We start from the raw sequence: 15,863 nt of genomic DNA, 5'->3' as shown, positions 1-15,863 counted from the left end.
AAACATTAGCTTAACTTAACCAGAGTAAGGAAGATAAACCCTAATAAGGAAGAAATTACCATGTACATTCCATTAGAAGTGAATTATTAGGAAATAAGTCAATAATTTTGGATTACCTATGACAATCTCTTGATGTGAGACCTAATTACTCCTTCGAACGCTGAAGAGATCCCAATCTATACCTGTTCTGCTCTCATAAAATTGGGGGGGATTAGGATATACCTAAATTCACGGAGAGGGGAATGAAATGACACTTATCGGTTGCCTCGATGAAAGACATGTGAGGAACTACTCACCTACTTAGTCAGTTCCTCCCAGAAACCCCTTCACACAGCAGTGGGTATCTCGATTGATGTGGAAAGATACTGAAGTGAGCAAAATTAAAGTCAAGTGCGAAAGCTCACACATGGATAATTAATAGAGCCAGGAATTTAACCCAAGTCTAACTGGCAGCAAAGTGGAAAATTCTTTCCACCATACTAACTAAAAAAAAAAAACACTGAGGATTATTTTGTTAAATACAAAATTCATTTTAAACAGGAGGTGCCCTCTTAGGAATCCAAAAAATGTTCTCTTCATCTTCTCAAAGAAATGTTGCACACAAAGTTTTTACTTAGACCCTTAGTATTCCACTTCCTAATTATGCTTAGATTTAATTTTAGCTATAATTTAGGAATGAATTGAAACACAGAAGATTTACCATTATATCTTATAGAGCTGCATACACTGGCAGAACGTTCAATTAGATTTAATCTCTGTTAATTAAGCTTTCCATTTTAACAAAGCTCTATATTAACATACTTGAATCAGGAAAAATAAACATTAAATCTGCAGGGCCATTAAGATAGTTCAGCAAGACAGATTCATCTTTGTGGCTCTTCAAATGCACTCTACTGGTACTATTTTAAAATATGCATCAAATTACAACTACAGACTAGGTTTAATATCAAGAGTACCCATCCGATCACATAAAAGTCTATTTCAATTGCCACCTCCAGGTATGTTTTCAATCGTCTTTGTATTTAAGCTTTTCATTTCATTTTATCTATTCACCTACGAAATTCATGGGAGCTCACTGGGATCAGTTATCTGGGAAGTTTCCAGATTGTACCATGACAAGACATTAACTCCAAGTTTACGGAATCACAGACTTCCCAGTGACTCACCTGTGGCTGGTTGCCCAGGTGAAAAGTGCCTGCCTCTGGCGTAGAGGGAACTCAACTACTAGATGAACTCTTACGCCATTGATTCAACGGTTCCTGGCCTCCAGATAATTAGAAGACTAGTAGAAACAGAAAACAGTGATTCCCAAAACAGTGAAAATTCTGGCTGACAACTTGGGGAAAGGTAACTGAATGATCATGTCCTGTGGTGCCAATCATGGCAAAGAAGTGTGTTCTAAGCAGAATACTGTCTCATTTTGCTTCATCAGCAGAGGTGATTTTTGACTAGGAATTCAGAACTACCAGAAGGCTAGGATGAGAGAAATTGATTTGATACTGACTACAACAAAAGTGACAGTTTATCTGACCCCTCTCAGTAGTCTATTTCCTCCTTAGCATCAAATTTCTACTCACCGACTTGACCAATATCACAACTTTTTCCATTATGTAACAAGAACTAGGCTAAGTGTATTTACAAATATATCACAAAAATCTCAGAGTATTACCCACTTCTGCCCCCATATTCCAAACCCTGCACATTTACACTACCCTGTGCAGTCCCCACAAATGCCACATCAAGAGCAATACTTGTGCCTCAGACAATATATTCAATGTTAACCTTTGAAACTACTCACACAGAGAAAATGAAGCATCTATCATTCAATATGTATTTATTGAGTGCATGTTATAGCCAAGAGTACTAATTAGGGGGCTAGAGAGAAGGATACTCTGTGATACAGTCTGTTTCTTATACTACCTTTGTATACTGGGGCACAAACAAAACTGCAGATATCCTGAATAATCAAGGCAGACTACTGAGTCATTCCAATATCCACGTTCATTCTACTTTAAATACTGCTAGAATAAATTTCCCATTACTGGTCAATGAAATATGGTGCAGGTAATATATGAATTTTCTAGGCCTATCTTTTAAACTTATCCAAGACTGATATGAAAAAAATTTAATCATCATGGAAGCCATTAATCTTCCTCTCTCATAAATCACAGTTCAAGTAATACATACACAAAAGACACATAAAAGCTGAATAACGTAACTGAAAGGTGCTACAAAGCCGTTTAGGAATGAACCTATACACATTTTAAACCGACCATCCTTATAAAATGTACTCCTTAAAATTAAAAATGATGACGGCCCACAGAACTGAGGTGAGGGTGGGGGCAAAGGAAGAACCCTGGGGACACTGGTGGGGGAAGTGGCTGCTCTGGCGGTGGGCATGGTGTGGGGATGACATATGCATGAAACGATCATTAACCGTACTGTGAATCACAGCACATTAATAAAAATAAGTATTTAAAAATAAAAAATATTAGGCCAGTATAAGGTCACCAGGAAAAAAATGGTAGCAAAAATGTAGAAATCCTGAGCACATACTTTCCTCAATAAATCTAAAAGTCACCTATAAAGTATGTTTCACTCAATCACTCTGAAATTTTTTACAATAACTTGAATCAGAATAAGTCAAAATGAAAAAGTGGGGCTGGAACTATTTACAATAGCCAAAATCTGGAAAAAAACGGAATGCCCAAAAACAGATGACTGGTTAAAGAAACTTTGGTACATCTATACAATGAGTCAGAAAGAAAGAGACAGACATAGAAAGATGGCACTCATATGTGGAATATAAAGGAGCAGAATGAGACACTAACACCCACGAGTAGTAGAGATTAGAACCAGGAGGTCTGCCCCACAGCTTGGAAACTGGCCTCACATGCTGGGGGAAAAGGCAGCAGAAACAGAGAAGGGAACACCTAGTAGAGAATGTTGGGAGGACCCAGTCGGGTTGAAAGCCACGTACCAAAAGTGGACTATAGACCGAACATGACGGCCACTCAATACCTCTATTGCAAACTACAACATCCAACAGGAGAGAGAACAAAAGGGAATGCCCTGCCACAGAGGCAGGGTGGGGTGGTGGGGATTGGGGTGGGGGTGGTGGGAGGAATACTGGGAACATTGGTGGAGGAGAATGGGCACTGGTGGAGGGATGTAAACCAAATACAAACATGAAAGTTCATAAGTCTGTAACTGTACCCCACAGTGATTTACTAATAAAAAAAATTTTTTAAGTGGGGCTGGAGAGATAACGAAGCAGGTAGGGCTACAGTGACCTACCCAGCATTTGATCCCAGGCCCCTGACATGGTTCTCTGAGACCACTAGGTGTGATCCCTGAGCGCAAAGTCAGGAGTAAACCCTGAGCACTGCTGGTTATGGCCCCCCAAAAAACAAAATAAAAAAGAACTACGGAAAAGGAGAGTAAAATACCATTGTCAACAGGTCTTTTTTTTTTTTGGTTACTCCTGCGTCTGCACTCAGGAATTACTACTGGAGGTGCTCAGGGGACCATATGGAATGCTGGGAATCGAACCCGGGTCGGCCATGTGCAAGGCAAACGCCCTACCCACTGTACTATCACTTCAGCCCCTGTCAACAGGTCTTATTTAAGGGAATGCTCATATGAAAGTCTTCAGTGAAAATACTCAAATCAAGAAGCCAGTAAAAATTATCAACCAGGTTATCAAAAAGGAAGTGTGAAGCAAAAAATCAATGAATTCTAAATGAAGAACAGTAGACTTAATCAATAAAACTAAGAACTGTTTCATTAAAAAGACCAACAAATTACATAACCCCATGATGAGTCCAGCCAAGAACGGAAAAGAAATTGTCATTAACAAGGCTGGAGCGACAGCACAGCAGGTAGGGCGTTTGCCTTGCACGCAACCAACCCAGGTTCGAATCCCAGCATCCCATATGGTCCCCTGAGTACAGCCAGGAGTAATTCCTGAGTGCAGAGCCAGGAGTAACCCCTGTGCATCGCCAGGTGTGACCCAAAAATTGAAAAAAAAAGAAAGTAAAGATAAAAACCACAAATGTAAAATTCTGAATACAATATTAAATATATTTGGATATAATGCATCTCAATGAAATAAATTATTTCTAACCAAATAGAAAATTATCCAAAGAACTAAGTAGAAAGCCACAGGGGACATGGAAAATAAACATTTTTGACAATAAAAGATTTCCCCAGCTCCTTCAAAACAAAGCTCCCACTCATGTTATTTTCTCATAAAATTTGACAGCAACAGTTATCAAAAAGTTTTTTCTGCATATTTAAAATCGTTTCTATATATTGAAAACTCTTACCTAATGATCACTACTCTGAATTCCCTAATAGAACATTTCTCAATTTATTTTTTTTATTTTTTGAGTCACACCTGGTGATGCACAGGGGTTACTCCTGTCTGCACACTCAGGAATTACTCCTGGCAGTGCTCAGGGGACCATATGGGATGCTGGGAATTGAACCCGGGTTGGCCAAGTGCAAGGCAAATGCCCTGCCCGCTCTGCTATTGCTCCAGCCCCATTTCTCAAGTTTTAATTTCTTACAAAGTGTCCTATTATCTAGAGGAATTTTAATTCAAATTTAGCTTTTCTGTTTATTTTTGTTTGGGGGCCACACTCAGCAGTGTTCAGGGCTTACTCCCGATTGTAGTCAGGACCATACTTCATGCAAGGCAAGCATCCTGCCAGCTCTACTACTGCTCTGGCCCCCAATTTTTTTAGCTTGACAACTCATTGTATCACTCTCATCCCATTGCTCATCGATTTGCTCAAGCAGGCACCAGAACATCTCCATTGTGAGATTTATTGTTATTGTTTTTGGCATATCAAATATGCCACAGGGAGCTTGCCAGGCTCTGCCATGCAGGCAAGATACTCTCGGTAGCTTGCTGGGCTCTCCAAGAGGGGCGGAGGAATCGAACCTGGGTTGGCCGAGTACCAGGCGAATGCCCTACCTGCTGCACTATCGCTCCAGACCAACTTGACAACAGAATCTGTCAAATTTTCAAGCTAATTTGAAGTCATTAGGTTTCCTCCTACTGATACCCCACCACCTCTCTGCCTATGTCAAATTCCTCATTTCCTTCCCTATACACACTTTATGTACCAACAGCTTCTCCATTCACCTGTTCAATCACAGAATGCAAGCAACCTGATTGGGGACCATTATTCGCATCCCTTATTCTTTCTCATTCAGCCTGTCAAAAATTTCACTATTTTATTTATACTATCATCTTTTGTGAAGCCTTTTCTCGCTTACCACAACCCTTAGCATAGCAAACCATTCTTACCTTTATTCATTCTCCAAATACAGATTACCTAGTACTACATCTACAATGCATCCATATTTATTTGCCCAACTTTCCTACTAGCTTATTAGATTCTCTGGAAAGAATTTTTGTATTAAACACTTTAACTTTCTTAGCACCAATGACAGTTCTCATACAGAGTAATTACACAATAAATGCTTTTAGTGAAGGTCATCATTAAATACAACTAATTGATTTGCAGGATGACCTCAGTATGATAGATGAATGTGGATTTCTATGAGCAAAATATACCAGAAGGTAACAAAATACATCAGAAAGACATTCATTAAAAAGCTGAGGAAGACCAAATAAGAAATTCACTTTACCCAAAGTAAATTCTTAATGAAAGAAATGCATTATGTTCACCAGAAACAGGACATCCACTAGTTGAGTATTTTGTTGTCAATACAACCTCTTAATGTCAAGACAAGCTGGATAGCCCATTCATTCCAAGGATTATTTTTCCTATTTTCTGAGACTCATTTCTTACCTGTGTTCCAGTTCTCGAATGGACAAAATCACTCCAGAAGTAGATGGTTTCTGTTGCACACTTGCCAAAAAGGTGAATTCACTTTTATTCCGGAACAGCTGGATTAATTTCTCACTCACATGAGGGGCTGCATGAATCTCTCTCTCCATCCCTAGGAGTCAAGGAGAGAGAGGGGGAGAAATGTGAAAAAAGAGAAGGGAAGAACAGGAACGAGAAGGGAAGGGAATCTAGAAGGGAGAAGAGAAGAGAGAACATGAGGAAAGAGAGATTCCTGGTTAAAATGTTATGTCTGAGGGTACAGGTTGTACTTGCTTTTCGCCATCTTGCTAACAGTTTTTCTTGGCAGGCTCCACCCACCTCTTTACAGAGCTATATACATTCAGTGCAAAGCCCAGAAATACCACCTCTGTCACAGGGACAACTTTGTCACTTTGACAAGTTCACAACTGGCCAGCTAGTAGTTTCTTACAGGAATTCTGACAGGACACTGACAAATTTAGCCTGCTGCAAGTAGGTAAAGTTGTTGTGCAGAAGGTGAGAGACAGTCAGCTAAATGGGATTCTAAATTTACAAACTCCTAATGCTAGTGAGATCCAAATGGCATACATCAGGTTGCACTTTTACTTTGCCCTAAAAGTTGATTTCTCTCCATAAGGCATCTAGGGAAATCCATCTTTGCCCATAGAGTCTTATGATCACTAGCAGTGCCAGGTAATTTTGCTTCTGCTTAAAGAATAAATACAAGACATGCTTGTGATCCATAAGTATGTCTGGAATTTCTCTGCAAATGTGCAGTACAGTGATTCAAAAGTGAGCAATACTGCCCCCTAGGGATGCTTCAACTGGGGCACTTTCTGTTTGCTTAAAGAAAGTAGATAAATAAACAGGAGATTGAGTGATTTTTCTTTTTTTTCCTAGAAAGGAAATAGTAGGTCAAGCAGTTTGGGAACCTCTTATTGTGGTATGTAGTTTTCCTTAAAAAATAATTAAAATTGAGAACAATTCAGTGGTTCTAGAGCTACATGGATCCATCTAACTTTGCTCCTCAACTTTCTACAACAAGTACACAGTGAGAAACCACTTTAGTATCAGTCTCTCCCTTATCAACATGAACTAGGTGCTGTCACATTTTCCACTACAGTTCGTGGCATCCTAATGTAGATATTTAGGGAACAGAGTTAGAGAAAACTCTGTTAGAGTGTAGATGGTGACAAAGGAACATCACAGACATATTTAAGTTTTTTTTTTCTTTTTGGGTCACACCCGGCAATGCACAGGGGTCACTCCTGGCTTTGCACTCAGGAATTACTCCTGGCGGTGCTCAGGGGACCATAAGGGATGCTGGGATTCATATGGGATGCTGGGATTCGAACCTGGGTTGGCCACGTGCAAGGCAAATGCCCTACCCGCTATGCTATTGCTCCAGCCCCATCACAGACATATTTAGAGGGCTCCTCTCAAACCCCAGCCATATCCTCTAACAACATGTTAATTACTTGGTTATTTCTCCAGGACGGCACGTGAGCTTCCGATAAAGCAGAACCTCAAAGACTTGTTTTCCAAGAATCATCCAAGACCTCTAGAGGGATTGAGAATGTCCTTCCCTTTCTTCAGAAATGATTTTTGCAAAGAAAGACGGAAACTGCACAAGTAGAAATTACCAACAAGAAACCTTCATGGGATCAGCTGCAGCTCCCTGATTCCAAATGGTGGGAAGATCCTGCTATTCATTCAGGAAGCCCTCACAAGGTGGACCAGCTGCTTTTAAAATGATGCCCCTGCTGCCTACCAGGCACAGTTGGTCTCCTCTAGAACCTGCCCACACTTGCCAGTGTGCTACAATAAATCTCTTCCTTTACCTTCCGATTCCTTTACAGGAATTCAGCACCACCAGCATGGACACTAAAGAATGGTGTGATAAAAAGTGACTTCTGACAAAATAAACGGAGTCTTCTCAGAGATTTAGACTTCCAAAAGACTTCACAAAAAGAGAGGGTGGTACAAGTGATCTCTAAGGGTCAGACCAGGTTATCCTTCTACAATCTTATGAAGTGCTCTAAGTTGGCAGCAGATCTTCTAAGGTCTAAGTCAAGGTTAGGGAGGGTGGAATGATGGGGAGCAAGGCTGGTCCTCTACAGTGGAGACATCCAAGCCAGGAAGAACCCTACCAGTGAAAAAAATTCCTTGGATGATGTTTGCTTTTCTGTCTGAAGTTTTTGCTATTTTACTCAGTGGAATGCTCTTAGCTTAGTCAATTACTGAAATAAAAGGTAGCCACTTCAAGGATGGCATTTCTTGCACCCTCTTCAAAAATACCAGTCACTTTCTACTAGAGAAAGTTATAAAGTGCTTTGTATATATGTATATATATATACACACATAGAGTTCTATAGTCAATATATTTTGAATAATTAATATATAGCAATGTATTATATAACATAATATTGTGTTACATATTAACATGGCAATATTAATATATGTACATATTAAAATGTTAACTGTAAAAACAAAACATTCACTATATAAACTATTATATAAGTTAACATTGGAATATGCACTCAAACAATTAGAATTATAATCAAAATATATTTAGCAAAATATATTAGCTATATAAACAAGTGACTTAAACTAAAGATCATCAGCAAATCCTTGTCAGCATTTTTTACTGTCATTATTTCTATTATTAGGCAAATAACTAGAGGAGAGTTCCAGCTAGGACTTTGTCCTAGAAAAAAAAACACTGGACTCAAGATTCTCTTACATGTTTATCATTTTCCTTAGTGCTCTTTCCTTCTCTGTTCACTCTCACTGTCATCCCATTGCTCATTGATTTGCTCGAATGGGCACCAGCAATGTCTCCATTGTGAGACTTGTTACTGTTTTTGGCATATCGAATACACCAAAGATAGCTTGTCAGGCTCTGCCGAGCAGGCAGGAAACCCTCGGTAGCTTGCAGGGCTCTCCGAGAGGGATGGAGGAATCGAACCCGGGTTGGGCGCATGCAAACGCCCTACCGGCTGTGCTATCATTCCAGCCCACCTTCTCTGTTAATCCAGGAGAAATCAACTGAGTGGAGCAGCTGCCTAGAGTTTCTCTAAAGAACTCCGAAGCCCCGCCCCAGGGTGGGGGGGGTGGGAGGAGGAAGACAGGTGGGATCAATCCACACTGGCTGCTGGAGACTTGAGGCGTGAAGAGCCTCTGGAGGGCCCTCAGCTCCCAAGCAGCCCCCCGCAGTCAATGGCCCCCAGACTCACTGCAACCCCACCAGCTCCCTTCAACAACAGACACCTAATCAATAGCCTTAATATCTCCCCACCAGCAATTTCGAAGCATTTCACGGTACATATCCCCTTCCACTCCCTCTCTCCCCTCTCCTGCCCCTCCCTCCTCTTCCCTCTCCCCTCCCCTCCCTCCACTCCCCTATCCCCTATTCTTCTCCCTTCTCCCTTCTCCCCTTCTCTCCTGGAGTTTCCAGACTCCATATGTGGAATTCTTCAGTTCCTTGAGCTAAGAAACTCGAAATCATCCTTGTTCTTTCCCCCTCCACAACCCCCTGAGCAAGCTGGGAATCCAGTGTTAGCAATCAGCAAGCCACTCTCCCATGCCGCCGGGAACCTGGTCATTTCTGCCCAGCTTCACTGTTCCCAGGGTAAAAATGCAGGTTCTTTGGCATTGTGTGAAAGATCCTACACAGAGAGGCACTTGCCCGTCTCTCCCACCCTCCCTCACGCTCCTCCAGGTTGCAGTGAGCAGTCCCCACCCAGCCTGTCTCAGGATCTGTGTGGCTTCTCATATGCTGGCCCCTCTCTTCACACAACTGGCTTTCTCCTTCACCTCTTGCTGTGAAGGATCTCCTGTCACTCCCCACCAAGCCTGTTCTCCACTGATGTCTAACACACCCCTCAGTGTGTGCATTATTTCCTTTACTTCCTCCTAGAGCCACACATTCCCTTTAATTACAGTGTCTTTCTTCTTTTCCCTGGTAGTTAATAAGCCCCGTGATGGTAGGAAATACCTATTTGTTCACCACAGCATCTACAGTTCTTGATGCCTCATATGAAACAGGCATCCAAAGAAGAGTGAGTGAATCTAGATATTTTCTACTTTTCCTTGTCATTTCTATCCTGACTTCAAGCAAAGTCACAAATACTACTATCGGAGAAATCTTTCAGGGGGCTAATACTTGTTGGGATACTGGGAGATAAATGAGTACTTCTCAATTGTCTGCATTTATTAAACTAAAGACAAAAATGCCAGTGTCAACTGAACAAACCCTTCTCTTTGTGGTACACTCCCCCACAGAAGTGGCCAATCCAACCTGCCACACTTCTGTTCACCCAATGACTCTGCTAGAGACTAAACATCCCCCCTGGCGGACATTCCTCATTTCTCTCTGTTAGTGATTGGCAGATGAAGTCAAAAGACCCCATAAGCACTCTTGGGAGGGAAATACAAAAACATCAGTTTTGATACCTGGAGGCTTTATGTGCATTTTTATTTCAGAAAAACTCTTTCAAGTAAATGTGCGTCATAATTCAGCTGCTAAAAGGACACAACAGAAAAATCTTCTTTTTCCTACAGTCTAGGGGCAAGAATGCTGCACCAGGCACTTCAAGCAGCCACGACCTACCGGGCCTCTCAGATAAAGTGCTCCGTGAGCCCAGGGCACAGGCCTGCAGGCCAGGCTCCCCCCTGAGCCGCTCTCTCTGAATCTGAACATTCAGCAGATTGGCCCCCATGAGCTTCATGTTCTTTTCTGGCCTCAAAATTTCACTTCTATTCATCACTTCACCATGCTTCTGATCAAAAAAATAAATGGGGGGGTGGTAACTAAATGTAATTTTCTTCTAGAAACCATTCCAGATTCTTAGTTTTTCTCCCCGAACAGTTTTCCTGATCAAATTAAATGTAAAACTGTCAATATGGTTTATGAAATGTATTGAAATGAAAACAGTAATATGTCACCTAACTCGCATTTGTTTTACTGAAGTTAGAGCAGCCAATGAAAACCCATTCACAAGAATCAAAAGTGAATACTTCACTTCCATAATCAATCATTAAAATGTATGTGTGCTATATTCCTGTAAATCAATTGATAGAACAAGAAAAATAAAGAGGGATGGATAGATCTAAATACAGATAGCAAGTTAGGAACCTGTGCACTGTATTAAACACAGTTAGAATAAGTGGAAACTGTTAAACAGATAAAAAAGAATCTGATTCAGAGAATCTGGGATAGGGAGACAAATAGAGGTTAAGGTGTTTGCCTTGAATGTGGTAGATTCTGGTTCCATTCTCAGCACCCCATATAGTACACCAATCACCACCAGGAGCAATCCCTGAGCACCCCCAGGTGTGGCCCCAAACCATCCCCCAAAATTCCCATTTAAAAAAAGGAGAATGGGGGCTGGAGCGATAGCACAGCGAGTAGGGTGTTTGCCTTGCAAGCAGGCGACCCGGGATTCGATTCCCAGCATCCCATATGGTCCCCTGAGCACCGCCAGGGGTAATTCCTGAGTACAGAGCCAGGAAAAACCCCTGTGCACCACCAGGTGTGACCCAAAAAGCAAAAACAAAAAATAAAAATAAAAAATGAAATAAAAAAGGAGAATGTTATAAACAAATGGGGTAGGAAGAATAAGACATACTATATAAATCATGCAAATTACGTCAACTTCAAAACGACAGTCACATCATCCCTAAATCTGACCTACACCTTTGACACATATTCATACCTTTCTAGCCCCACAGGTACTCGAAGTGCTAATAAAAATATATCACTATTCACCAAGGTTAGTGGTAAATATTGCTATGGCCAGACACACTTAACCCAGTCTCTCCAACAGACAAAGCACTCTGGCTCCAGGCACCACCTCCATCTGCTGAACCCCTATGTTTTAATAACCTCAGTATCAGTCAGGACACTCTGATGGGGCTACCAAGGAGGAATATAGGAGCAAAGCATCACCCAGGAATCCAGTGGGGTTGTCAGTCCCCATCACACACCCTCTCCATCTTTGTCCCTGTTTGCAGCCACGTGTTTTTAATTGGTTTACGAAGTCCCCTGATTCAAGAATCTGAATTGAGTCTGGGTGTGTGCTAGGGTTACTGCTGCATTGAGGTTTCCGCAAAGAACTACCACTTAAAAAGAACATGTTACAGGATAAAAAAGAGAAGAGGGGCTGGAAAGATAAGACAGCAGGTAGGACACTTGCCTTGCACGTAGCTGATCTGGATTCATGCCAGAAATGGTCCCTGAGAACAGAGCCAGGAGTAAGTCCTAAGCACAGCTGGCTTCAAAAAGAGAAATAGAAGGAGAGGAGGAGAAAAAGAAAGGAGAGTGAGAGTTGAGAGAGAGAGAGAGAGAGAGAGAGATAGAGAGAAAGTCATTGCAAATACTCAGATTTTGCAGAATCTAGTCAAGAAGCGTTAACTCAGCAGCAAGAGTTAAGTGCTTTTTCTCTCCTAGGATGAAAGGGCCCTACCTAAGTCATTTTCAAAGACTAAAAATGCTAATAAGATCATGAAGCATTAGATGTTTTTTTTTTTTTCAAGAGCTGGATGAAGGGAAAAGAGTGGAGACAAATTAAATGCTGGAACTCACCCATCCTTCTCTACCTAACACAGAGGACACTCCATTTCCCTTTTCCCTGACTTGCAGAGTAAAGTAGTGACGAGTTTACACCGTGACCAAACATGCCTCTATTTCCTCAGGTCCTGCCCCTGAGCTAGGCAAGAGGGAAGCAAAAGTCAAAGTATCGCTTCTGCCCTCGGGAACAACTGCTTAACAGCTTCCTGGTGACAGCAGGTAGGGTAAGGCAGCGCGCAAAGGAAGGAGGGGGTGCGGGGAAGCTGGGGATGATATTGTGGCAGAGGGATCTTTCTGTGACTCTGAGCCCAAAAAATGATGAATTAGAATCAACCTGGCAGGAACGGGGGATGTAGAGGATTTGCTGCAGGTTGGCGCTGTGAATATGAGCCCGTGTGTTTTCCATTGTGCTGGCATTTCCCTTTCTCTACAAGGGCCTTACTCACTAGAAGTTTGGCAGAAAAGCTTCTCCTCATTCTGATACTGGAGAGAATTCATGCCAATTAGTGATTTGAGGGGCCGTCGTGACAGTACAGCGAGTAGGGTGCTTGTCTTGCACACAGCAAACCCAGGTTTGATCCCCGACATCCCATGTGGTCCTCTGAGTACCACCAGGATTAATTCCTGAGCGCAGAGCCAGGAATAACCCTTGAGCATCACCAGATATGACCCCCCCCCCAAAAAAAAAAAACCTAAGAACAAGTAGTGAATTGAGGAAACAAAAGAGCAGCCTGGAATATGGCCCAATAAACACTCCAGACCAGCCTAGGTCTCAGGAAGAAGTCAGGCGAAATCACATTGAAGAGGAGCACCTCAAAACTTTGCTGAACCTGGAGATGGGTGTGATCCAGACATGGCCTGTCCTTCCGGTCCTACATCCCAATTATGTTCATGGCAAATTGGCCCCGGAAGGCAGAGCCACACGCTCCCTTGGAATGGCAGCTGGCCTTTCCAATCTGAGGGCGGAAATGTGTCCATTCAGAGCTGACCAGTGGACATGGCAGCTCCCGCTGTGAAGAGGATGAGGGCACGTGCCCCGCTGGGAGGTCTGCAGCCCTCTTGGAGCAGGTTAGTTATTACTGATGCAAGCAGCTTTCAAAGAATAGAAGTCACAAGAAAGAAGCAGTGGGGACACCGGCAGACTCCTACTTAATGTATAAGGGATTTTCATCCCGCCAATGGTTCGCAATATCATCCCATTAAACCCCCATTAGCTCCCAAAGCCAGAAGGGGAGAAAGGAAATGTGAGCTGGACTCACTGCTTTTCCACCTCATCTCGCTTACATGAACTATAGGCGTTGCCATTACTTTGCCTACTTTCCAGCTGAGAAATCTATGATTTCCAGAGTGGCCCCTTCTTTGGTTGCTGTCATCATTGCGATGTCCGGGAGTGACAACACTGGACCGGGCTGCTCCTCCCTCCTGTCACCAGCAGGGATCACAAGGGCAGTTCCAGGAATGGTACTCAATCATATGGGCTGGTGCTAGAGATCAAACCTGTGACCTTTTATTTGATTCACAGATTTTAAAGTCCTAAAAGACACTGGGCAGGTAAGTCACAGTGCTAAGATGTCAACCTGGCAGCAAGGTTTGACAGACCACACTCTTCCCTATGTGCCATCCACTGTTGGCTAGAATGTCCCATCTCTGTGCCCGGGACATGTGGGAAAGGGCCAGATGGCCAACCTATGCCCAGTGGCTGACACTTTGCAGTAATTCAGGAAATATTTATGACCAATATTTGCACAGCCCCAGTGAATAAATATCAACACTTCCCAACACACAGGTTAAGAAACTGAGGCACAAAATGTTTTTTTTTTAATGGCCTGACCCAAGCTCACATGAAAGTAAATGGAGAGAAAATATAGTGTTGTATTAGCAAGTGAAAAATGACACTACATCATGTCCCCACTTCCTTTTTTTGAGTACTAGGCTCTTGCACTAAGCCACACACGCCTCCACCTTCCGTGCTCCCAAGGCCATGATCCTTCCTTCTTCCCCCCTCTCCCAACAGTGCATTCTCATCCACAGTGCCCACTCTCCCTTCCCTCTGCTCCAGGGAAGACCAGTTCATTGTTCATCCTTCAAGTCAGCATTCTCAGACTTCCAGATCAGCTAAAGTCTGGCCTTTTCTCTTTTCTGCTCTTACTGTTGTCGTCAAAATTTAAGCATGTAATCATTAATTAATGTGGTCGTTTCATTCATAGCTATTGTGCCCACTACACTGCAAATTCCAAGAGGGACTATTTACTCATTGACACAATACCACAGATGAATGCCTCAACTAGTGTTGGTAACAATGTATCTAGACTCCAGAGTGGCACCCTACCCACTGTACTACCTCTCTGGTTCCAAATTTTCTCCTTCTTTAAACAAGTATTCTCTGAACTAGGCACTAGAGGCACAGAATCACTATACATCTTTCCACAAGGAGGTGGAAGTTTGGTGATGAAAATACAAACACAAACAAATGGGAAGTGTTCTGTCCCAGACCTAAGAAAAGTACTAAAATAATCAGAACAGAATGTAGGAGGTCATCACCGGAACTTTCATCTTCTCACACAGTGAGAGAATCAAGGAATGGTGAGGTGCTCAGACTTTGGAACACATTTGGTTGAGGTTCCATTTTCCCCTCTTATTATATATGTGACCCCCAACAATTTCACCTTATTTTGTCTCAACTTTTTCATCTGTAAAATGGATCTGAAGCTGTATCTACTTCATGGGAATAGTCTGAAGATCAGATAATAATACTAAGGTTCTAAACAGCAGGCATCCCACCGGAGGCAAAGGACTTAGTTCATCTGGAACACAACAGGGGCATGCCTTGAGTCCTGCAGGCTGAGGGATCTCTATGCTATCAGCAACACAGTTCTTCAAATATTACATTCCTAGGGCCAGGAAGTTGGTGCCGGGGTTACACCAATGCCTTCCTGTCCCCCAATCCCTGGCACAACATGGCCTCCCAAACATCAATGGATACAACTCTCACAGTCCCCAAGTGTCACTTAGGTGGTGCTGGAGGTCCCCAGCACTGCAAAGCCTGAGAAGCTTCGCACTGTCAGACCCTAGCACTGAGCTACCAGCTCAGCTGGCCTAGTAGTGCCCCAGAGGTCCCCAACCCGCCCTGCTTACAACTTGGGAGTCCTTCTCCCCAGAAATATATTTAATTAAAAATTAAAATAGCCATTACCTTGGAATATGAAAATAGCCATGCTCAAGGCCACTCTTCACACACTCAGATGAGCCTCACCCATGAAGGAACCAGCAGAGGAACCCAGGTATGCGAGACCCATGGCTGAGATCTCCAAGCCTGCTCAGATTGGGACTGGGCCTCCTCCACCCAGATCCCCAGTTTCAGTAGCTTGGCAGTCACACCCACAAACTGCCCCCAGCACCATGTAACCTCATCAATGGCCAAGATCCAGAGACTATAAAACAAAGCTCCT

General features: G+C 42.7%; 1 protein-coding gene across 2 annotated transcripts in view; it reads right to left on the bottom strand.

Moving 5' to 3' along the window:
• NELL1 (neural EGFL like 1) overlaps positions 1-15,863 on the bottom strand; it is a 949,069-nt gene that overhangs the window by 850,690 nt on the left and 82,516 nt on the right. For both annotated transcript variants that reach the window (XM_004607851.3, XM_004607852.3), the window contains exon 3: positions 5,826-5,976. In XM_004607851.3, the coding sequence (XP_004607908.2) occupies positions 5,826-5,976 (151 nt within the window). The remainder of the gene's footprint in view (positions 1-5,825; positions 5,977-15,863) is intronic.

This window comes from Sorex araneus, chromosome 6 (genome assembly GCF_027595985.1).
Source record: "Sorex araneus isolate mSorAra2 chromosome 6, mSorAra2.pri, whole genome shotgun sequence".
Classification (NCBI taxonomy): Eukaryota; Metazoa; Chordata; class Mammalia; order Eulipotyphla; family Soricidae; genus Sorex; species Sorex araneus.
This window is presented reverse-complemented; position numbering and strand designations above follow the sequence as displayed.